The 24,520-nt window shown below is 43.4% G+C and overlaps 2 protein-coding genes across 10 annotated transcripts in view; one reads left to right on the top strand and one right to left on the bottom strand.

The window, feature by feature from the left end:
- The window catches only part of VTI1A (vesicle transport through interaction with t-SNAREs 1A), a 678,091-nt gene extending 661,581 nt beyond the window's left edge, over positions 1-16,510 (bottom strand). For 2 of the 7 annotated variants that reach the window (XM_073595875.1, XM_073595880.1), the window contains exons 1-2: positions 16,152-16,503; positions 15,306-15,364 (exon numbers count right to left, since the gene is read on the bottom strand). In XM_073595875.1, coding sequence (XP_073451976.1) covers positions 15,306-15,364; positions 16,152-16,245 — 153 coding nt within the window. In that variant the 5' untranslated portion in view covers positions 16,246-16,503. Of the gene's footprint in view, positions 1-15,305; positions 15,365-16,142 lie in introns of all 7 variants that reach the window. The other 5 variants (XM_073595879.1, XM_073595874.1, XM_073595876.1 and 2 more) reach the window with 5 other exon arrangements.
- A 422-nt stretch (positions 16,511-16,932) lies between these two features.
- ZDHHC6 (zDHHC palmitoyltransferase 6) overlaps positions 16,933-24,520 on the top strand; it is a 38,096-nt gene continuing 30,508 nt past the window's right edge. The window contains exons 1-2 of one of the 3 annotated variants that reach the window (XM_073595885.1): positions 16,933-17,041; positions 23,182-23,551. In XM_073595885.1, the coding sequence (XP_073451986.1) occupies positions 23,285-23,551 (267 nt within the window). In that variant the 5' untranslated portion in view covers positions 16,933-17,041; positions 23,182-23,284. The other 2 variants (XM_073595882.1, XM_073595884.1) reach the window with 2 other exon arrangements.

The following is a 24,520-nucleotide window of genomic DNA, read 5'->3' on the forward strand; positions in this document are numbered from 1 at the left end:
GATCGCTAGGTTCTCAGAGCTCCCGAGCAGAAAGCTGCAGACTGTCAGTCACTGGCTCTCTGCTCTGCCCCCTCCTCGCTCACTGGAGCGCTGGGCTGTGGAGGGGGCAGCCAGCTCAGGCTCTCATTGGCCCGCTGAGCCGGGTGTCGGTCCAGGGATATGAGGGATCCCGACTTCGTGGTCGTGATGACGTGGAGCCGGACCGACTTCTGTGACGTCAGCATAGAGCGTACTTTAGCCTGCTCTCTGCTGAAAAACGGTCACAAAAGTGCAAAACGAATTGTAATCCTGTGAGCCATAGGAGATGTACAGCCAAACGAGCTTTGGCTGTACTTCTCCTTTAAGCCATTAAAAAGATTAAACAAAAACATTCAGTCTGCACCTTTCTTATCAGATTTACATTTTTGGTTGTAACATGACAAAATGTGGAAAATTTCAAGCGGTATGAATACTTTTTTAAGGCACTGTATGTGTGTATGTAGGAATGTGAGTTATGAACCTTAGATTGTAAGCTCCTTGAGGGCAGAGACTGGAATGACTTTTACATTTCCGTCCCCAATCCCTAAATAAGAAAAAAAAAAAAAAAATGACCCCATTGGTCTATTCTGTCGTAAGTGCTTCCCCTTGACTGTCAGCGTTAGCCCTGGATCACACCAGTGCAACTTGTCATGCGACTTGAAAGTTCAAAGTCGCATGACAAGTCGCTCCCCATTTGCAGCAACTGAACTGTTCAAATCATTGCAACTCAAGTCTCAACAACTTTGAAAAAGGTTCCTGTACCATTTCTGTGTGACTTGCGTTGACAACTATAAAATGAAGTTGCAAAGATGTCAGCAAGCCGCACATGAAATCACACTGACAGTCGACTTCAAAGCCGCACTGGTGGAAACCAGGGCCTAATGTGCCTGGAGCCATGCGTGCACAGCTCAGCATACATATATGGCACAGTTATGTGCCATGATGCAGAATGGAGATACTGGCACAAAGTATATACAGTGGGGACGGAAAATATTCAGACCCCCTTAAATTTTTCACTCTTTGTTATATTGCAGCCATTTGCTAAAATCATTTAAGTTAATTTTTTTCCTCATTAATGTACACACAGCACCCCATATTGACAGAAAAACACAGAATTGTTGACATTTTTGCAGATTGAAAAAGAAAAACTGAAATATCACATGGTCCTAAGTATTCAGACCCTTTGCTGTGACACTCATATATTTAACTCAGGTGCTGTCCATTTCTTCTGATCATCCTTGAGATGGTTCTACGCCTTTCTACACATTTCCAGCTGTGTTTGATTGGACTTGATTAGGAAAGCCACACACCTGTCTATATAAGACCTTACAGCTCACAGTGCATGTCAGAGCAAATGAGAATCATGAGGTCAAAAGGAACTGCCTGAAGAGCTCAGAGACAGAATTGTGGCAAGGCACAGATCTGGCCAAGGTTACAAAAAAATTTCTGCTGCACTTAAGGTTCCTAAGAGCACAGTGGCCTCCATAATCCTTAAATGGAAGATGTTTGACCAGACCAGAACCCTTCCTAGAGCTGGCCGTCCGGCCAAACTGAGCTATCGGGGGAGAAGAGCCTTGGTGAGAAAGGTAAAGAAGAACCCAAAGATCACTGTGGCTGAGCTCCAGAGATGCAGTCGGGAGAAAGTTGCAGAAAGTCAACCATCACTGCAGCCCTCCACCAGTTGGGGCTTTATGGCAGAGTGGCCCGACGGAAGCCTCTCAGTGCAAGACATATGAAAGCCCGCATGGAGTTTGCTAAAAAAACACCTGAAGGACTCCAAGATGGTGAGAAATAAGATTGACCAAGATAGAATTTTTTGGCCTTAATTCTATGTGTGGAGAAAACCAGGCACTGCTCATCACCTGTCCAATACAGTCCCAACAGTGATGCATGGTGGTGGCAGCATCATGCTGTGGGGACATTTTTCAGCTGCAGGGACAGGACGACTGGTTGCAATCGAGGAAAAGGTGAAAGCGGACAAGTACAGGGATATCCTGGACGAAAACCTTCTGCAGAGTGCTCAGGACCTCAGACTGGGCCGAAGGTTTACCTTTGAACAAGACAATGACCCTAAGCACACATCTAAAATAACGAAGGAGTGGCTTCACAACAACTCTGTGACTGTTCTTGAATGGCCCAGCCAGAGCCCTGACTTAAACCCAATTGAGCATCTCTGGAGAGACCTAAAATAGGCTGTCCACCAACGTTTACCATCCAACCTGACAGAACTGGAGAGGATCTGCAAGGAGGAATGGCAGAGGATCCCCAAATCCAGGTGTGAAAAACTTGTTGCATCTTTCCGAAAAAGACTCATGGCTGTATTAGATCAAAAGGGTGCTTCTACTAAATGCTGAGCAAAGGGTCTGAATACTTAGGACCATGTGATATTTCAGTTTTTCTTTTTTAATAAATCTGCAAAAATGTCAACAGTTCTGTGTTTTTCTGTCAATATGGGGTGCTGGGTGTACATTAATGAGGAAAAAACTAACTTAAATGATTTTAGCAAATGGCTGCAATATAACAAAGAGTGAAAAATTTAAGGGGGTCTGAATACTTTCCGTCCCCACTGTGTATATATATTTATTTTTTTATTTTTTTCCAGGCAGCAATAAATATCCTAAAATACCAATGATCAGGGTGGAGGATAATCCATAAAATGTCAATGGTCTGTGGTTATGTGGGTGCAATAAAAGGGATGTACGGGACCACTTGTGGCTACTGTCCTCAGAGTTGTGAACGGTGTTCCGTCACATTAGACGACCCGTCAGATTTTGTAACGGAAGTGATGTTCCGTCGCGGCCATCTTGGTACACCCTGCATTTGTCCGCAGTAAGCCTACGGTCAGAAGGCAGCAAGCGGACATCTTTTTACACCCACTTGAGTTTTGCATTTCACACTTATTTTTAACAGTAAACTGAGCTTATATAGTGAAATACAGTATTTAGAAGTCCTTGACACTGTTTCGATGTTGAATTTTAAAAGCCGCGGCAAGTCTCCTGATCTGACAGGTTTTACTAATCTGACAGAAAAAAAAAAATAATAATTATGGAGTTTAATTTAAATTTAATGTAATACTGTGAAACATTACATGTTGCCTTAAGGGTGTGTTTACATCAGTGTGTTGCAGTAATGTGGTTAAATGTTTTTGTTTTTTTTTTACCACAAGGCACAGCAATGCATATACCATGGTGTGAGGGGGGGCACTTCCATTCATTTTGAATACTGTGCCATTTTTAATGCAATGCACATTAAATGCAACATACTGATGAGAATGGGCCCTAACGCACCCTATTCTTAAACAGTATCTAAACACAAGATGTCCTTAGATGAGGTGGCTTCATTCGTTTTCTTTTTAAGCTTTTTTCCTATTTGGTGTTTAGTGTTTTTCCTGGTGATCCTACCAGGAAAAAAACACTTCCTTTCTTATTTGAAGAATTTGTTATGTTCTAGATCTATGGAAGAGCAACGTTGTCATCCTACGACAGGAAGAACAATACTGTGTAAACGTTTTAGGCAGGTATGAAAAATGTTTTCAAAAACATGAATTGCATGTGTAGGTTGAAACACAGAAATAGCTCTGCAGGAGGCTTAAAACTGGATGAGGAACAGCCAAACTCTGCTACTAAAGGTGAGGTTGTGGAAGACAGTTTCATGTCCAAGTCATACACCATGGAAAGACTGAGCACAGCAACAAGATGCAAGGTAGTTATTACTGCATTAGCAAGGTCCCTCCCAGGCAAAGATTTCAAAGCAGACTGGGGTTTCAAGATGTGCTGTTCAAGATCTTTTCAAGAAGCACAAAGAAACAGGCAATGTTGAGGACCGTAGATGCAGTGGTCTGCCAAGGAAACTTAATGCAGCAGATGAAAGACACATCATGCTTACTTCCCGTCCACATCGGAAGATGTCCAGCAGTGCCATCAGCACAGAACTAGCGGAAACCTGTGAGACCCAGGTACATCCAACTACTGTCCAGAGAAGTATGGCCAGAAGTGGTCTTCATGGAAAAATTGCAGCCAAAAAGCTATACCTCTGGCATAGAAACAAAGCCAAGGGACTCAATTATGCATGAAAACATAGGAAAAGGGGTGCAGAAAAATGGCAGAAGGTGCTCTGGACCGATGAGTCAAAATATGAAATATTTGGCTGTAGCAGGAGGCAGTTTGTTGGTGAAGAGCTGGAAAATGGTACAATAAAGAGTGTCTGCGGGCAACTGTGAAGCATGGTGGAGGTTGCTTGCAAGTTTGGGGCTGAATTTCTACAAATAGTGTTGGAGATTTGGTTAGGATCAATGAGGTCTTCAATGCAGTCAGGTACTTATCCATCATGCCATACAATCAGGGAGACGTGTGATTGGTCCCAAATTTGCTCTACATCAGGACAACAACCCCAAAACATACAGCCAATGTCATTAAGAACTATCTTCAGTGTAAAGAAGAACAAGGAGTCCTGGAAGTGATGGTTTGGCCCCCACAAAGTCCTGATCTCATCATAGAGTCTGTCTGGGATTACGTGAAGAGACAGAAACATTTGAGGCAGCTCACATCCACAGAAGATCTATGGTTAGATTTCCAAGATGTTTGGAAACAACCTACCTGCCGAATTCCTACAAAAACTGTGTGCAAGTGTACGTAGAGATTCCTTTATGCTGTATGCTGTTTTGAAGGCAAAGGGAGGTCACACCAAATATTGATTTGATTTAGATTTCTCTTCTGTTCATTTTTTTTTTTTTTTTTTTTTTTACTCATTTTGTTTATTCCTTAAAATAATAAAACTATTAACACTTCTATTTGTGAATCCATTCTTAATTTATAGCATTTTTTCACACCTGCCTGCGACTTTTGCACAGTAGTGTATGTGAAGACTACAGAGCACCTTCCCTTTCTCCTCCTCTCCAAAACATAAAAGAGGTGAGGTGTTCCATATTCCACAAAGAGAACATAAAACAATGTAATTAATAGGAGAACTGCACAGGCCGAAATCACAAAAAGTCATGTAGCTCATATGGTTTCTGACAGGAGCAACATATTATATTTTTATATTTGCACTTATTGAACAGATAAGAAAAAACAAAAAAAACACATACATACATACACACACACACATATACACCAAAAGGAAGCAAATAAGAGAAGTTCATTGTTGGGGTGAACATACACTTAAAATGTAGAAACCAAGAGCAACCAATCAAAATGTTGCTGATTTCAGACCTGAGCCAAGTGGATTGTGATTGGTCAATATGGATTACCGCAATAAGAACTCTTTATTGAATAAAGCGCTTTGTAGGATTATGCAACAACGTTTTCATATTGTCTTCTGCAGTCAAAAACGTATCCTATCCACACTCTAAACCCTCAGTTCCTCTATTAGGTCTGCAGTTTTCCTCTCAAGCATTACATACATTGAACATTATGGGGTTGATTTACTAAAACTGGAGCAGTCAGAATCTGGTGTAGCTGTGCATGGTAGCCAATCAGCTTTGAACTTCAGCTTGTTCAATTAAACTTTGACAATAAAACCTGGAAGCGGATCGTTTTCTATGCACAGCTGCACCAGATTTTGCACTCTCCAGTTTTAGTAAATCTCTCCCTATGTGCAGCCTGTTAGGGAGGCGCATTTGTGGCCCCCTATAGCTCATAAGTAGACAACCACTTGTATAAATAATTCCTGACTGATATCACAGGGGACTCTGGAACAGCTGTGAGGACAATGACAGGGCAACATATGTAGCGATGATCCAACAGAAGATAACAGATGTGACAAAGTCACCCACACAGTACATCACCGCCAGACATCTGGACTCAAAAGGCACAGGTACTATTCTAGGTTTCATTTAACAAATGTACAGGTGCATCTCAAAAAAATCTGAATATCATCAAAAAGTTTATTTCTTTCAGTAATTCAAATTAAAAAGTGAAACTCATATATTATATATAGATTCGTTATTAGATTGTAAGCTCTTCTGAGCAGGGCCTTCTTAATCATCTTGTATTTTATTGTATAACTGCATTATCTCCCTTTTATATTGTAAAGTGCTGCGTAAACTGTTGGCGCTATATAAATTCTGTATAGTAATAATAGTAATAATAATAATAAATTACACACAGAATGATATATTTCAAGCATTTCTACCTTTTAATTTCGATGATTAAGGATTACAATTAGTGAAAACCCAAAATTCAGTATATAAGAAAATTATAATATTACATAAGACCAATAAATTAAAAAAAAAAGAATACAGAAATGTCAGATTACTGAAAAGTATGTCCATGTACAGTATAGTATGCACTCAACTCAATACTTGGTTGGGGCTCCTTTTGAATGAATTATTGCATCAATGCAGCGTGGCATGGCTGTGATCAGCCTGTGGCACTGCTGAGGTGTTATGGAAGCCCAGTTTGCTGTGATAGTGGCCTTCGGCTCGTCTGCATTGTTGGGTCTGGTGTATCTCATCTAGGGGTGTTGAAATTAATCGTCGAATCGATGCATCGGGATTCGACTGTCCACGATACGGGATCGATTCTGTAGCCTTAAGAAATCGATTATTGAGGATGACGTCATCCTCGCGCCGTGCCACCGCACCATGCCCTGCCTCCGAGTGGAGCTGAAAGCCGAAGTTTCTGCGCCGTTTTGATCCGCCTCCCACTGACGTCACCCCCCTGTGTCGTGAGGAGAGGAGGCCTTCCATTCATCCCCTTCTCTCTCCCCTCATCGTCCCACCCCCTCACCAGCCAATAGATAGTGATCCCAGGCGGCGTCATGGTGGTGGAATGTGGAAGTGAGGAGCCACGCTGTGTGCACGTTGGAAACATGGAGCGCCGGCGCCGGAGCTTGTGGTGGCTGGAGCTGTCCCTGCTGCTAAGAGTGGTGGCCGCGGCCGGCTTCTGGAGCACGGAGCTCCGAGGAGGAGAGTGGAGCCATCAGTGCTTTTGGTCCCGGAAGGTTTCAGAGCGGTGATAGAGGAGGATGAGGCAGAGCTGGAGGAGAGCCAGAAGAGCAGTAGAGCCAGGTGAGGGGGCCATGGGGAGGACACTGAGAACTAAAGACTGACATGGTAAGGGAGGTGCCAGACTGTATGCAATAAAACCAAAAATGGTGTGCAGTGCTTTGCAGTGACAAATGTACAAAAGAGTGTTATTAAGTACGTAGTGAACAAATATAGTCATAATCTGTGATCTGATTGAAAGAAATCTTCAGTATATTCAAAGTAATTCCAGTGCTGAGTGTTCTCTGCTGTGTTCAAATCATTCCTGATTTCTGGTGAATGATTTGAACACAGCAAAGAACACTCAGCACTGGAATTACTTTGAATACACAAAAGATTTCTTTTAATCAGATCACAGATAATATATTTCAGGACTATATTTATTTACTACGTAAGACTCTTTTGTGCATTTATTATCACCACAAAGCACTGCACACCATTTTTTGTTTTATTGCCCTATCTGCATGCTCACTGTGTAGAGGTGGGGGGGCTGCGGCGGTGAAGAGCAGAGGACTGTGTGGATGCTGGTCGAGAAGGATGGGAATTGGTCCGTGGTGACACTGGGAAGGGGAGCGCTATGGTAATAGTATTATATGGTGACAGGTTAGTGGTGAAGGGGGGCGGGGTATTGGTCATCTTGGATAGGACAGTCTGGCACCTCCCTTACCATGTTCAGCAAGGCCGAAAGTCTCTGATCATCTCCTGTACCATGTCTGCAGTCTCTGATCATCTCCTGTACCATGTCTGCAGTCTCTGACCATCTCCTGTATCATGTCTGCAGTCTCTGACCATCTCCTGTATCATGTCTGCAGTCTCTGACCATCTCCTGTATCATGTCTGCAGTCTCTGACCATCTCCTGTATCATGTCTGCAGTCTCTGACCATCTCCTGTATCATGTCTGCAGTCTCTGACCATCTCCTGTATCATGTCTGCAGTCTCTGACCATCTCCTGTATCATGTCTGCAGTCTCTGACCATCTCCTGTATCATGTCTGCAGTCTCTGACCATCTCCTGTATCATGTCTGCAGTCTCTGACCATCTCCTGTATCATGTCTGCAGTCTCTGACCATCTCCTGTATCATGTCTGCAGTCTCTGACCATCTCCTGTATCATGTCTGCAGTCTCTGACCATCTCCTGTATCATGTCTGCAGTCTCTGACCATCTCCTGTATCATGTCTGCAGTCTCTGACCATCTCCTGTATCATGTCTGCAGTCTCTGACCATCTCCTGTATCATGTCTGCAGTCTCTGACCATCTCCTGTATCATGTCTGCAGTCTCTGATCATCTCCTGTATCATGTCTGCAGTCTCTGATCATCTCCTGTATCATGTCTGCAGTCTCTGATCATCTCCTGTATCATGTCTGCAGTCTCTGATCATCTCCTGTATCATGTCTGCAGTCTCTGATCATCTCCTGTATCATGTCTGCAGTCTCTGATCATCTCCTGTATCATGTCTGCAGTCTCTGATCATCTCCTGTATCATGTCTGCAGTCTCTCACCATCTTCTGTAGTAATTTGGGGGCAGTCTGGAGCTCCTCTTTAAGTTGTCTGCTGTGTTTTACACTTTGCTACATGCAGGGAGTGTTGTCTTTTTTTTAAGAACAGATAACATTTTAAAAACGTTCTTCTGACTACTTAAATTTTTTGGATGAAAACCGCGCGCAGTAATCGTGATGCATCGTGAATCGTGGACCTGATAATCGTAATCGAATCGTGAGGCCAGTGAAGATGCGCACCCCTAATCTCATCTTCCTCTTGACAATACCCCACAGATTCTCTATGGGGTTTAGGTCAGGCAAGTTTGCTGGTCAATCAAGCACAGCGATACCATGATCATTAAACCAGGTATTGGTACTTTTGGCAGTGTGGACAGGTGCCAAGTCCTGCTGGGAAATGAAATCAGCATCTCCATAAAGCTGGTCAGCAGAGGGAAGCATGAAGTGCTCTAGAATTTCCTGGTAGAGGGCTGTGCTGACATTGGACTTGATAAAACAGTGGAGCGACACCAGCAGATGACATGGATCCCCAAATCATCACTGACTGTGGAAACTTCACACTGGACCTCATTCAACTTGGATGATGTGCCCCTCCAATCTTCCTCCAGACTCTGGGACCTTGATTTTCAAATGAAATGCAACATTTACCTTCACCCAAAAAGAGGACTTTGGACCACTGAGCAACAGTCCAGTCCTTTTTCTCTATCGCCCAGGTAAGACGCTTCTGACATTGTCTCCGGTTCAGGAGTGGCTTGACACAAGGAATGCGACAGTTGTAGCCCATGTCCTGGATACGTCTCTGTGTGGTAGCTCTTGAAGCACTGACACCAGTCATAGTCCACTCCTTGTGAATCTCCAACAAATTCTTGAATGGCCTTTGCTTCATAATCCTCTCAAGGATGCGGTTATCCACGTTGCTAGTGCACCTTTTTTCTACCACACTTTTTCCTTCTGCTCAACTTTCCATTAATATGCTTGGATACAGCACTCTGTAAACAGCCAGCTTCTTTAGAATTGACCTTTTGTGGAGGGCGTCAATGACTGTCTTCTGGAAAACTTTCAAGTCAGCAGCATGATTGTGGAACCTACTGAACCAGACTGAGAGACTATTTAAAGGCTCAGGAAACCTTTATATGTGTTTTGAGTTAATTAGCTGATTAGTAGTGTGACACCATGAGTCTACAATATTGAACTTTTTCACAATATTCTAATTTTCTGAGATACTGAATTTTGGGTTTTCACTAGCTGTAAGCCAGAATCATCAAAATTAAAAGAAAGAAAATGCTTTAAACATATCACTCTGTGTGTAATGAATCTATATAAATTTATGAGTTTCACTTTTTGAATTGAATTACTGAAATAAATTACATTTTTGATAATAGTCTAATTTTTTGAGATGCATCTGTATGTTTAAAGGGGAACTTTACTCTCTCGATTACCATTGACTATTTTTAACCCTTATGTTGCTAGCATTAGTAAATAGATAATAAAGTATATTATATTTACTTGTTTTAAACTTTTATTTTACATTTTTTTTAGTTACTTCCTGGTTTCCTGCCTAGGCAAAATGATGTCCTACATCCCAGGAGTCTTCAGGAGGGGAGGAGGGGTTTTCTCAGCTAATCACAGCCTACTGCCTGCATGCCTGAGCTAAGGGCAGATGGAGTCTAGGAAGTAAATGCTACATGAATCATCTGCCCTTACTCAAGATGGCCATAGCCAGGAATGCTAAGGGGGGGGTTCAAAGTGATCTCTCAGCAAAATAAAGTATGGAGACATCGCTTGCCGACCAGCCGCCGTAATTATACTGCGGCAGGTCGGCACGATCCCGCAAACCGTCGTAGCTATACGTCAGCTCGCGGTATCGGCATAGCAGGCGCGTGCATGCGCTCTCTGCACTGCAGGGGTACCGATGCTCGTGGCAGAACAGGGACATGTGTGTGTAAATACACAAATCCCTGTTCTGTTCTGTGAGGAGTGACAGATCGTGTGTTCCTAATAGCTAGGAATCATGATCTGTCATTTCCTCTAGGTTAGTCCCCTCCCCCTACAGTTAGAAACACACACAGAGAACACATTAACCCCTTGATCGCCCCCTAGTGTTAACTCCTTCTCTGCCAGTGACATTTTTATAGTAATCAGTGCATTTTTATAGCACTGATCACTGTATAAATGCCAATGGTCCCAAAAATGTGTCAAAAGTGTCCGGTGTGTCCGCCATAATGTCGCAGTCCCAATAAAAATCGTAGATCACCACCATTACTAGTAAAAAAACAACAATAATAATAATAATAATAATAAAAATGCTATAAATCTATCCCCTATTTTGTAGACGCTATAACTTTTGCGCAAACCAATCAATATACGCTTATTGCGATTTTTTTTACCAAAAATATGTAGAAGAATACATATCAGCGTAAACTGAGAAAAAAATTTGCTTTAAAAAAAAAAATGGGGATATTTATTATAGCAAAAAGTACAAAATATTGTGTTTTTTTCAAAATTGTCGCTCTTTTTTTGTTTATAGCGCAAAAAATATAAACCGCAGAGGTGATCAAATACCACCAAAAGAAAGCTCTATTTATGGGAAAAAAAAATGACGTCAATTTTGTTTGGGTGCAGCATCGCACGTCCGCGCAATTGTCAGTTAAAGCGACGCAGTGCCGAATCGCAAGAAAATGGCCTGGTCTTTCAGTAGCCAAATCTTGCGGGGCTGAAGTGGTTAAAAATGAATTACATAGCATTTTTGGTGCTCATGATGCAGTCTAGTTTTCTCTTTGAAGTTTAATCTTCTCTTACGTTGCCTTCCCTGGTTCCTTCCTCCCCCACATCAACATACTAATTAATTTTTAAAGTATTGTTTCCATTATCATTGCACATCTTATTTTAAACCCAGTGACATCATCACTGGGTCTCTGCCTTTCTCTATGCAATGCAGGCAGATCATACGAGAGGTGTTCAAATCAAACCGGGACTTTTGAGTTTATATAGTATAAAAACAAATGACAAGGAGTAAAAACAGCATTTATTTTTACATACTCCCTCGCTACATTTATACACTTATCCCAGCACTTAACTAATGCCTGGAAAGCTTCGGCATAGAAAGAAGTGTCAGTCTGCCTGAACCATCCTAGGACAGCCGGCTTTACTTCATCATCAGTGCTGAAATGGTGACCTCCGAGGGACTCTTTTAGGGGACCAAACAGGTGGAAATCACTTGGAGGGAGATCCGGGCTCTAAGACCCATTTCACACTGGGGTGCTTTGCAGGCGATACAGCGCTAAAAGTAGCACCTGCAAAGCGCTCTGAAAGAGTCGCTCCTGTCTCTTCAGTGTGAAAGCCCCGAGGGCTTTTACACTGGAGCGGTGCGCTGGCAGGACGCTAAAAAAAGTCCTGCTAGCAGCATCTTTGGAGCGGTGAAGGAGCAGAGTATATACCACTCCTTCACCGCTCCTCCCCATTGAAATCAATGGGCAGGGCGGCTATACCGCCGACAAACTGCTGCGCTTTGCGGGTGGTTTTAATCCTTTTTCGGCCGCTAGCGGGGGTTAAAAGCACCCCGCTAGCGGCCGAATACCTCCACAAATACGACGGTAAAGTGCCGCTAGAAATAGCGCCGCTTTACCACCGACGCCGCCTCCGCCCCAGGGTGAAAGGGGCCTAAGTGGGATGTGCTTTGATGCTCGCTTTGATTCCGGAGTGAAATGATGTGCCCAGGTCTCGTCAACCATGCGATCCAAAAAACCCTGGCCCTCCCTGTCAAAACACTCCTTCAAAGCAGTGCAGACTTCACTCTTCTGTGCCGGTCAAAAGCAGAAAGCAGTCTTGACACCCAGCGTGCGCTAACTTTTCAAAAATGTAAATGTTCGTGAATGGTAGTGTTCACCGTTCCCACAGAAAGATTCGTCTCTTGTGCAAATTCACAACGTTGATCATCCAGGATCAGGCGTTCCACGCGCTGAATGTTCACAGGAATGATTGCTGTGCGATGGGAACCACCACAGCCGGGAATCGTCACTGACGGACGTACGGCCATCTTTGAAATGTTTTGTTGGTGCTGAAACCAAAAAAGCAGGATGCATTTGGCCGAAAACCCAAAAATGACAGGTTTTTTTTTAAATATTTTTTTTTACATATAATTGTATTATATTTGACTTTTTAATCTATAGCATGAATTTAAATAAATATGAATGTATTGCCGGCCATTATTGGCACCTTTAGCGCCAAAAGCTCAAGAAACTTGCATCCCTTTAAATTCTGTGTAGGTCTTCACTGGTCCATTGCACTTCCTTTGTGGTCTTAAAAATCTTGCTTGCTGCATTTTTGGTCAGTTAAAAGAAAAAAAACGCACATCCCCACTGAAATGCATTGAAAAGGCAAGAGCGCATCAATAACGCACCCATGTTGCATTTTTTTAGTCACGTGACCTTGGAAAAACAAACCATAAGCACAGTAAAATGGTGGTTAAAAAAAAAAAAAAATTGCAGCTAAACTGCGGTAAAATCGCGTGCATTTTTGGCGCCATTATCGCCATCTTTTTCTCTTAACGGCAAAATGTCGATAACACCATTTTCGCCCGACATGTTTTGGCGGCCAAAATTTTGGTGCATCGCTAAATCTTACACCATTCAAACGTCTTACTGCGGCTGAGTGAGTGATCACCGTACTGTGGTTAAAGTCTTCTGTAGATATCCGCAGGTTTTACGCCTTCGTTCACAAGAAACGTCATCACCACATGCTGTTCCATGCAGGCACTAACACTGCTGTCTGCCATCTTGATTAACGGTCTCTGAACTGGCCTGTGACATGCGCGCCGCCTATCAGTTACAGGACACACTCACTACTGTGTGTAGTACCGCCACACTAGTATCCCTTTTTTTACCTGTAAAATGAAAAGTCCCGGTTTAACTAAAACGCCCCCCGAGAAGTTAGTGGGAGGGGCCAGCAGGGTGCTGTACATGGCTTCCTGAAAACATCACAGCCCCCTTCCTCAACACTCCTCTCAGGATCCCTCAGTCCTGATGTATGCAGTGGGCTGGCATTTGGGAGGAGTATTGCAAATATCAAAATTCTTTAATGGTGGATATTAATTTGGAGGAATGGAGATCCTAGGCAGTCTGTCTTTGTACGCAGACCACCCTAGATAATGCCTACATGTGATATTGAGACTCAATGATTGAAAGAACATAAATCCAATAAATGAAAGGGGTGGTCCAGGGACAAGCCAGGCTGGGGAGGAAAGGACTAGATGATCCGGCCAGGAAAAGGGGGTGGGCTCTATCTGAAGCTGCTAATGCACATTGTAAGAAGCTCACAGTGTGCAGTGAAATCAGAGTAAGTTAGTAATAAATAATGCAGAGGTCAGTAGGTAGCAATGTAGAGTCCAGAGGTAAGTAGGCCAGTAATAACAAATACGGAGGTGAGTGGGTAGTAATGTAGAATGCAGAGATCAGTAATAAGTAACACAGAGGTGAGTGGGTAGTAATGTAGAATGCAGAGGTCAGTGGGTAGTAATGTAGAATGCAGAGGTGAGTGGGTAGTAATGTAGAATGCAGCGGTCAGTGGGTAGTAATGTAGAATGCAGCGGTCAGTGGGTAGTAATGTAGAATGCAGCGGTCAGTGGGTAGTAATGTAGAATGCAGCGGTCAGTGGGTAGTAATGTAGAATGCAGAGGTGAGTGGGTAGTAATGTAGAATGCAGAGGTGAGTGGGTAGTAATGTAGAATGCAGAGGTGAGTGGGTAGTAATGTAGAATGCAGAGGTCAGTGGGTAGTAATGTAGAATGCAGAGGTCAGTGGGTAGTAATGTAGAATGCAGAGGTCAGTGGGTAGTAATGTAGAATGCAGAGGTCAGTGGGTAGTAATGTAGAATGCAGAGGTCAGTGGGTAGTAATGTAGAATGCAGAGGTCAGTGGGTAGTAATGTAGAATGCAGCGGTCAGTGGGTAGTAATGTAGAATGCAGCGGTCAGTGGGTAGTAATGTAGAATGCAGCGGTCAGTGGGTAGTAATGTAGAATGCAGAGGTCAGTGGGTAGTAATGTAGAATGCAGAGGTGAGTGGGTAGTAATGTAGAATGCAGAGGTGAGTGGGTAGTAATGTAGAATGCAGAGGTGAGTGGGTAGTAATGTAGAATGCAGAGGTGAGTGGGTAGTAATGTAGAATGCAGAGGTGAGTGGGTAGTAATGTAGAATGCAGAGGTGAGTGGGTAGTAATGTAGAATACAGAGATCAGTGGGTGGTAATGTAGAATACAGAGATCAGTGGGTGGTAATGTAGAATAAAGAGATCAGTGTGTAGTAATGTAGAATACAGAGATCAGTGGGTAGTAATGTAGAATACAGAGATCAGTGGGTAGTAATGTAGAATACAGAGGTGAGTGGGTAGTAATGTAGAATGCAGAGGTCAGTGGGTAGTAATGTAGAATGCAGAGATCCGTGGGTGGTAATGTAGAATACAGAGGTCAGTAACAAGTAATACACAGTACAGAGATCAGTGGGTAGTAATGTAGAATAAAGAGATCAGTTTGTAGTAATGTAGAATACAGAGATCAGTGGGTAGTAATGTAGAATAAAGAGATCAGTTTGTAGTAATGTAGAATACAGAGATCAGTGGGTAGTAATGTAGAATACAGAGATCAGTGGGTAGTAATGTAGAATACAGAGATCAGTGAGTAGTAATGTAGAATAAAGAGATCAGTGGGTAGTAATGTAGAGTCCAGTGGGGTTTCTTGTAATATTTCTTTAGTGTTAGAAATGTAAATCCTTTGTGATGATAACCCGTCTATCTGATCCTCAGAACTCACTTACCAGCTCTTTGGCTTCTTCCAGCTGCTTCTCCACATTCATCACCATCTGCTTCTTCTCCTCTACAACATCCACAGAAATCACAGCATCAGTATTAGTGCACCTTCCATATCCCCTCCATTCACAGCCCCACCTCCTCTACTTAGTGCCCCCCCCCAATCAGTGTCCCCCCCCATCCCCCTGGTCAGTGTCCCCCCCCATCCCCCTGGTCAGTGTCCCCCCCCCATCCCCCTGGTCAGTGTCCCCCCCCCCATCCCCCTGGTCAGTGTCCCCCCCCCCCATCCCCCTGGTCAGTGTCCCCCCCCCATCCCCCTGGTCAGTGTCCCCCCCCCATCCCCCTGGTCAGTGTCCCCCCCTATCCCCCTGGTCAGTGTCCCCCCCTATACCCCTGGTCAGTGTCCCCCCCTATCCCCCTGGTCAGTGTCCCCCCCTATCCCCCTGATTAGTGTCCCCCTGCGGTCCCCATGGTCAGTGTGTTTCTCTAGTCAATTTCCTCCCTCTAGTCAGTGCCCCCCCCCCCCCCCAATCAGTGTCCCCTCTAAGGCAGTGGCTCCCCCCTCTAGTCAACACCCTCCTCTGGTCAAAGCCCCCCTCCCCCTCCCTGGTCAGTGTCTTCCTCTAGCCAATGCCCCCCCCCCTCCTTCTCACAGTGTCCCCCTCTAGTTAGTCAATGCTTCCCCTAGTCAGTGTCCCCCTCTAGTTAGTCAATGCTTCCCCTAGTCAGTGTCCCCCTCTAGTTAGTGCCCCCCCAAGTCCCCCTGGTCAGGGTCTTCTCTAGTCAATCCCCTCCCTCTTCTCAGTGTCCCCCTCTAGTCAATGTCCCCCTTTAGTCGGTATCACCTGACTCACCCCCGGCCAGTTTGGGGATCTTGCCGATGCGGTTGGTGATGTCGGCGGTGAGGACTCCATAGTCCTGCTCGTATCCCTGGAAGTCGGCGGACATGGTTCTCAGGATAGTTCGGAGTAGCAGTGACAACCGGAAGTTTCCTGTCCAACAACTTCCGCCACTAGTCCGTCACACATCACAGCTCCCCGGCGCCCTTAACAACCCCTACTTCCTTGACGACCTGCGAAATCTCTGACTGGTCTAGGTGAACACGTGACGCGCGGGGGGGTCACATGATCCTGAATTCCCCCTAACATAGAATGTGCCACCGGTAAAGACGTGTCCGTCACAGAAATGTCTCCGGAAATTCTCCGGTACTTCGTCAGATTAGGCGACCCGTCAGAATGTGTAACGGAAGTGACGTTTGTCGCCGCCACCTTGCTACACCCTGCACTCCTCCACAGTAAGGATACACTGAGAAGGGGGGAAGCGGACATCTTGTTACACCCACCGGAGTTTTGCATTTTACACTTATTTTTAACAGTAAAGTGAATTTATATAGTGAAATACAGTGCTTAAAACTCCCTCTGGATGTTTAGATGTTGAATTTTTAAAGCAGCGAACATCTAAACAGTCAGACGGAGTTCTAAACTGTCACTGTTAAGAATAAGTGTAAAATAAGTGTAAAATGCAAAACTCCCGATGGGTGTAACAAGATGTCCGCTTTCCCCCTTCTCTGTATATCCTTACTATGGAAGACTGCGGGGTGTAGCAAGATGACGGCGACGAAACGTCAGTTCCGTTACACATACGGACGGGTCGCCTAATCTGACGAAACACCGGCTCTGACACAGAGACTCAGAGTGTGTGTGAGGAAAATCTTCACAGCTGTGGGAGTCATTACATCCTATGGGTGGGTGAGTGGGGCGCCGCTATAGCAACAGTAGTGGGCGGTGCAGGAAAGGAGATGCACTGTCTCTGTTCCTGGTGGGGAGGTATTGATAGTTGCACAACCCGGAAGTGAGCGGGAGAAAGAGCTGGAGGTGCTGTGCAGGGAGGTGAGCACAGGGTGAGGTGATGGGGGTTCGGTGTGTGGGGAGGCCTGTGTATTGTAAGCTGCTCCTGGGCTTTATACATTTAACCACTTCAACACCAGGTCCATTCTGACACTTCTCACATACATGGGAAAAATAGAATATTTTTTTTTTATATAAAATTACTTAGAACCCCCCCAAACGTATAGCGGAGGCCCTAGAGAATAAAATAGTGGGTGTTGTATATTTTTATGTCACACAATATTTGCACAATGGTTTCCCAAGCGCATTTTTTTTTTTTTTAAGAAAAATATAATTTAGTGAGTTTTTTTTAATGCAAATATATAACCCAATTGTTTGGTAAAATATAAAAGTTGATGTGACGCCGCGTAATTAGATACCAAACAGGTCACGCTTTAAAATTGTGCACGCCCGTCCCCAAACTACAATACCTAAAAATCTCCATAGGCTTTCTTCTTTACTTAAAGGTAAAAATCCATTACAGATGATAAACACTCCTACTGTTCTTAAAGTGCAATCTGCACATCCTACAGGAAATCTGATGCATAAGGCGTGGAAAACAGATAAAACTATTTTAGAAATCATTGGATACAACCAGATATTCTCCACTGTGGTCCAATTATATATTGGCAGAACTTTCTCGTCTGGAGGTCTTTTTGAGGGGGGAGAGAGCCGGAATCACAGCTCTGTCTCAGATTTATTTTCACGGAGCCTTAAAATCCTTTCAACAATTGCGCTCGGATTTTACCTTGGAACAGCATTTGCTCTATCAATATTTACAGTTACACTTCATGCACAGGGCCTGATTCCACCCACCGCCTTTGCTTGATATACTTGCCCAGGCTGAGACTACTAAGGGGTAGAGCTGCACGATTAATCATTAAGAATCGTTATCGCAATTTTTTTTTTTTTTCTCCGTTGCGATCTTGACAAAGTATTTCCTGATTCTTTCTATGCAGAGAATTCTCTCTGCTCTGCTAAAGCCGACAGCCGTCAAAAGAAAGGAAAAAAAAAAAAAACGGGCAGTCTGCCAAGAATCACAACTTTCTTTAGCAGTGGAACTTAAGTATAAACATTGTAACGATTTGTCCTTTAGATCAAAGGAATACACTTTGGTGTGTAAATGAGGGAAGTTTAGCCACCTAAACACTAAACCTTTTTCTGACATTTGTTGGTTTCACGTTAAAATCATTTTTTTATTGCTAGAAAATTACTTAGAACCCCCAAACATAATATATATATATATATATATATATATATATATATATATATATATATATTAAAATCTTGGTTTGGGAGCGTTTTGCAAGACAAGCAAAATTTTTTTAATACATTTTGACTTGATATACAAGGACACTTACCTGTCCAGGGCGCCCACGATGTCGGCACCCAAAGCCAATCCGTCCCTCGGGTCCTGGGTGGAAGTGCCGGCATCTTCAGTAAGGGAATTGGGAAGTGAAGCCTTGCGTCTTCACAGCCTGTTTCCTATTGCTCATGCGTGAGTAGCGATGTGCATTCTGAATGGTCCCTGCTGTCTTCTGGGACCTGTGTGTCTCCCAGAAGACGGAGGAGGGGCCAGACATGGCTCTTTCACCAGAAGTGGGAGCAAATACCTGGATTAGACGAGTATCTGCTCCCCCCGGAAAGGTGCCAAATGTGACACCAGAGGGGGGGAGGAACCGAATCAGTGGTAGTTCCATATTTCTGGGTGGAACTCTGCTTTAAGCCGGGTACACACAATCAGATTATCAGATTATCAGACAACTTTGTTGCATGCTAGTCTCATGTCGAAAGTGAAGAGATTACTCAGCATACGAAAATTCTAGCCTGACCAAATTCAATTTCAGAAGTGATGTAATGTATTGAATAGTTTTGTATGCATTCTTTTGTTTCTGACCATGCGTAGTCTTACTCTTACGATTTTTTTTTTGGACGAAAACTGTTCTAATTAAACGAAAATCAGACGTTGTGTTCACATCTGATTAAAATTTTATAGCCTACACATCCAGCTTTTGTCGTCCGAAAATTTGGAATGCATCGTACTAACGATCCAAAAATTGGCAGATCATTCATCGGACGAAATTTTACTTCTGATTTTCTGATTGTGTGTACGGGCCTTTATACATTTAGGGCCAGTTCACACCAGATGGGGTACTGTGTGCTTTTTTTCTGCACTAAAAATGCATGCACAGTGTTTTCCATGTATTCCAATGGCTCTAGTTCACACCAGTGCAGTCAGTTCCAGTCAGTTTCTGGTGCAGAAAAAAATGGAACTGCATCTGGTGTTAACTGCCCTGGAGATGCCCAAAGCTTAGGTGTTACTGGCAGGGGGTTATCTAAACTTTAAATGATTCATATGGTATTTCCCTAACACATGACCCTATTTTATGTATCCTGGGATATGTTGATTCCAATACATTGGACTCCAAAGTTAATTGTTGCAGTTTTAAGAACTTTTTTTATTGCACGAAAACAAATTGCTTCACGATGGGTATCCACTACTCCGCCATCAGTAGATGAGTGGAAATCCGAAGTGAATAAATATGTTCTGTTTGAGAAACATAAGTACCTCTCTCACAATGCTCTACATAAGTTTGCTGCAATATGGTCTAGTTGGATGGACGCAATGGGCCTGTCTGTTACTCTTTTGTTGAGAAAGTTGCTCTCATTGTTACTTGTGGGATATTTATTAGTTTGCCAAGTATGTTAGAGGTGCCACATTGATATGTTTATTCAGTTGTAACTTGTGGGCTTAGCCCTGGTTCACACAAGGGCGGCACGACTTGCAGGTCGCCTCACCGAGGCCGCACACGACTCCCACGGTGACTTGCAAAACGACTTCTGTATAGAAGTCTATGCAAGTCGCCCCAAGTCGCCCCCAAAGTAGTACAGGAACCTTTTTCTAAGTCGGAGCGACTTGCGTCGCTCCTATTAGAACGGTTCCATTGTACAGAACGGGAGGCGACTTGTCAGGCGGCTAGGTCACCTGACAAGTCGCTCCCTCTGTGTGAACCGGCACTTAGTGCTGTAATTTATTTATTTATTCTTTTGTTATTTTGTTAACATTTTTCTATTTTTAGTTATTTTCTGTGTGATAGTGTGCCTCTGTTATTTTGTACTTGTAAAGAAAAAAAATCCCTAAATAAAATTTGATTAAAAAAAAAATGGTGTGAGGATGGGGGATTGTGGGGGCCGCAGGAGGGATGTTGTGGGGATTGGGAGAGATATTGGGGTTATGGTGGGAAGAGGGGCAGTTATTATTACAATGTTAGGAAGGGTGGATAGAGTGGTATGGCGGTATGGGGGGGGGTGGTAGGAGGGTTATTAAAGCAATGTGTTTTTAGGGTGGGGTAATATTTGGCAATAGGAGGGGTATCAGAGTGAAGTTTATGGGGGGGGGGGGTTATTAGGAGGTGTATTGGAGACATAATGTATGTATGAAGGGAGGAGGAGAGTACTCCTTTCATACTTTTACTTGTGCAAATGCTCCAATACTAGAACCAATACTTTTTTTTTTTTTTTTTTTTTTTGTGATTTCATTGCGACTTGCCTTGACTTCTGTCAACAGAAGTCGCAAGCCTTAATAAAATCGGAGGTCCAAATTGCACCGATCTGCGGCTCTGAAATCACGCTGAAGTATGGAGATGGATTTTCCTTACTCTGAATGTCTTTGGTGCTCAGGTGACCCCTGTGCTGCCCTCCCAGGGTATTCTAGTGATCACATCCTGTATTTAGTGTACACATTGGAGTATTGTAAGAACTCCGGTCTGTGAAGCCCCATCACAGGACACTGGCTGCGCTGGTTTTGTATTTATAGAGACAACACAATAATTCCATCATAAATCCTGAACCAGAAAATCTGCACCTACACTGTGATTGCTATGGACGGTTTCTGTACATGTCATGTTGTGTTTCGTTTCTTGGAGTCTGAGCTAGGCTGGAAATATCTCAGACATGTAATGGAGGTGTTCTTTAATTTTGTATTTGGGTGTAATTTATTCCGTCATATAAACTGGGATGTTGCCAAATTTCTTCTCTTTCCCCTAAACTAGATATACAGGTATATGTTCTCTCTATAGAGAGTTCCGATCCATCAGCCATTTTTAAGATCATGTAAAACAGGAAGTGAGAAGAAATCCCCCCCAAAGTGGGTGGAAACCAAGCATGTCACCAGGGTGACCAGAACTAGTGTCCCCATTGGAAGATTTCCCTTTTATTACTGTTCTGAGGTGAACCCGAAATTTGGGATTTTCTTTTACTTTCAATGAGAAAGGTTAACGGAACAATTAGAGAGGGTGAGTCTCGGCACAGACCGCAATAAAAACTGTTCTAATCCCTCTCCACTCTTTTTTCCTACATATTTTTGGTTTAAAAAAAAAAAAAGAATATATAGCAGCCTAAACTGAGGATTTTTTTTTTTTTTTAATTTGGGATATTTGTTATAGCAAAAAGTAAAAAATATTGTGTTTTTTTTGTTTTGTTTTTTTTTCAAAATTGTCACTCCTTCTTTTGTTTATAGCGAAAAAAAAAAAAACAGCAGAGGTGATCAAAGACCACCAAAAGAAAGCTCTATTTGTGGGGGAAAAAAAAGGACATACATTTTGTTAGGGTACAGCGTCGCGCGACTGCGCAATTGTCAGTTAAAGCGACGCAGTGCCGTATCGCAAAAAAACGGCCTGGTCATTGAGCAGCCAAATCTTCCGGGGCTGAAGTGGTTAAGCAATGATTTCTGAGGAATGCAGGTGATAAGCATGGATCATAGGGCACGAGATAAGAAGGTGATATGTATGCTACATGCGGGCAGATATTGGGGATCAGCTATAATTAATATGATTGTTTATATAACAGTTTTATTGTTCTCTATAGAAAGCTGAAACAGGAAATGTTCCAGATTGATGGACTTTTTGGAAGCCTGCACCCCTCACCTGAGGATTGTGGGAGCTCGGTCTCCAGCTTTGAGCAGAGTTCCAAATGTGACAGCTAGGTTGCTTAAAGTGGAACTAAACTCTTTTTTTTTTTTTTTTTTTTTTTTTTTTTGCCACCTGTGCCCTATTGGGGAGTTTTCCCTTCCTTTCTGTCCCATAACCAAAATAGGAAGCAAGAGGAAATCCCTCCACAATGAGGGAATACCTGGTTGTCACCAAAACTAGTATCCCCATTCGAAGAATTATCCCTTTTTAGTGCTCTGGGAGAACCTAGAGTTTTTGGATGTTCTTTTACGGTAAACGGGACAAATAGAGAGGATGAATCTCCCTAACAGGGACACAGATAGCAATAAAGACCTGACAGGGATTCTAAACCCTTTCCCCTCTATCCAAAACTAAAATAAAAAAAAAAAGTTTTACCTTTAGTTATACTTTTAAAGTACAGAATAACTAAAGGCAACATTTTTTTTTTCTTTGAGAGGGATTAGAACCCCTGTCAGGTCTTCGTTTCTGTCTGTGTCCCGTTGGGGGAGATTCATCCTCTCTATTTGTCCTGTTTACCATTACGAAAGTGAAAATTAAAGAAAATCCTAAATTTTGGGTTGTCCCCAGAAAAGTAATAGAGGGTAAATCTTTCAATGGAGACACTAGTTCTGGTGACCTGGGGATCCCCAAGGAATTGCCTTAATTTGCAGGGATTTCCTCTCACTTCCTGTTTTGGCCTTAGGACAGGAAGTGAAGGTAAATCTCTATAATGGGACACCGATGGCAGAAAAGAAACTGACGGGGGGATATAACCCTCCCTTACTCTAGCCAAAATTAAATATACGTTTTGCCTATAGTTCTACTTTCACTGGGGAAAAAAAAAAAAAAAAAGTCGTTTTACTTTCTTTTTGCTGAAGACTCAAAAATGACATGGATACAAACACTGCATGCACAAAACAAAAGGCGCTCTTCACATATTATAAATCATTGGGGGCTCTCCTCTATAAATAAATTAAAAAAGCTCATGTACCATAGGCTGTCCTTTGGATATCTGGCCCTGTTCTAGTAACTGTAATTTTCTTTTGCAGGTGCGATCCTCTCACCTGGAGGTATGGAAGGTCAAAGTTTGCACCTCAGGGAGTCAGAAAGGAGGCCGCAGCTCTCGCAGTAAAAGCCGCCAGTCTAGGAAACATGGCTGCCCTGGACTTTTTTATTAGTTTTGAAAACCTGCGGGAACTGCGGAGGCTCTGCCACTGGGGCCCCATCATCGCCCTGGGAGTCATCATCATCTGCTCCATTGTGGCAGTCTTAGACTCCATCCTGTGGTACTGGCCCCTCGATACCCCAGGGGGAAGCCTTAACTTCTTGACGCTTATTAACTGGACTGTTATGATTCTGTACAATTATTTCAATGCAATGTTCATTGGACCTGGGTTTGTTCCTCTGGGATGGAAACCGGTAAGCACAGCAAGCTTCTTTCTTCTTCTTCTATGTCATAGTGGATCGGAGGATCTTCAAACCATGGATCCTACAGTCTACATAAATCCTTTTCGCAGGAAAGTCAGAAGTCCTTATCAGCGTCTTTGTTCTGTGTTATGGATTCAAAGTATTGCAGTGAGAGGATCAGCATGACCGCCAGGCAACTATGATTTGCACAAATTAAATGTCAGCAATTGCAACCTCCATTTTTATTTCTGTATAGAATTCCTTTAATGTGAATGCCTGCAAGGCAAAGCAACAGGTTTTGCCCCCTTATCCTCAGAAGTATCTGCCTTTCCATCCCTCTGCTGCACCCCAGTACTTTAGGGGTAAGGTGGAGAATGTGACTCGCTTCATGAGATACTGATGTTGTTTGGTGATTGGCCTAGCACTGTCACATGGCAAGGACTTGGAATGAGCTGTCAGTCTTATATAAACTTACACCAGGGTTTCCTCTCGTTCCTCCCAGGGGCAGCACAAAATGGTGCTTAATTCAAGGAAACGTTGGTATGAAAATTGGGAGGGGGCATACTAGTGAACCTGTTGCTCTAGTCTAAGGGGTTAGTTCACCTCTTCATAAAAAAAAAACATTCAACGTCCTCAAAACCCCCAACCCTGCCCCCCAGTCCCCACTGTACTTGCCTGTGTGAGTTATCAGTGCCTGCACAGCCGGTTTAGGGGTCTGGAGATTTTAAATCCCCCACTCTTCTCCCCCTTATTTCCGAAGGGCTTCCAGGATGGATCTGAGTGATTCTCTGTGCTGGTGCTGACTGATCAGAGTCGCTATGATCCATCCTGGAAGCCCAGCAAAAAGAAGGGGAAGAAGAGCGATTTCAGATCCTTGGACCAATACGCTGGCTGCGTGGGTACTGACAGCTTGTCACTCACTGAGGTAAGTACAGTGTGTGGGGGGGCAGTTGGGAGGATTCAGGGTGTTGGTTTACTTTT

Source organism: Aquarana catesbeiana, linkage group LG08, assembly GCF_042186555.1.
Source record: "Aquarana catesbeiana isolate 2022-GZ linkage group LG08, ASM4218655v1, whole genome shotgun sequence".
Taxonomy (NCBI): Eukaryota; Metazoa; Chordata; class Amphibia; order Anura; family Ranidae; genus Aquarana; species Aquarana catesbeiana.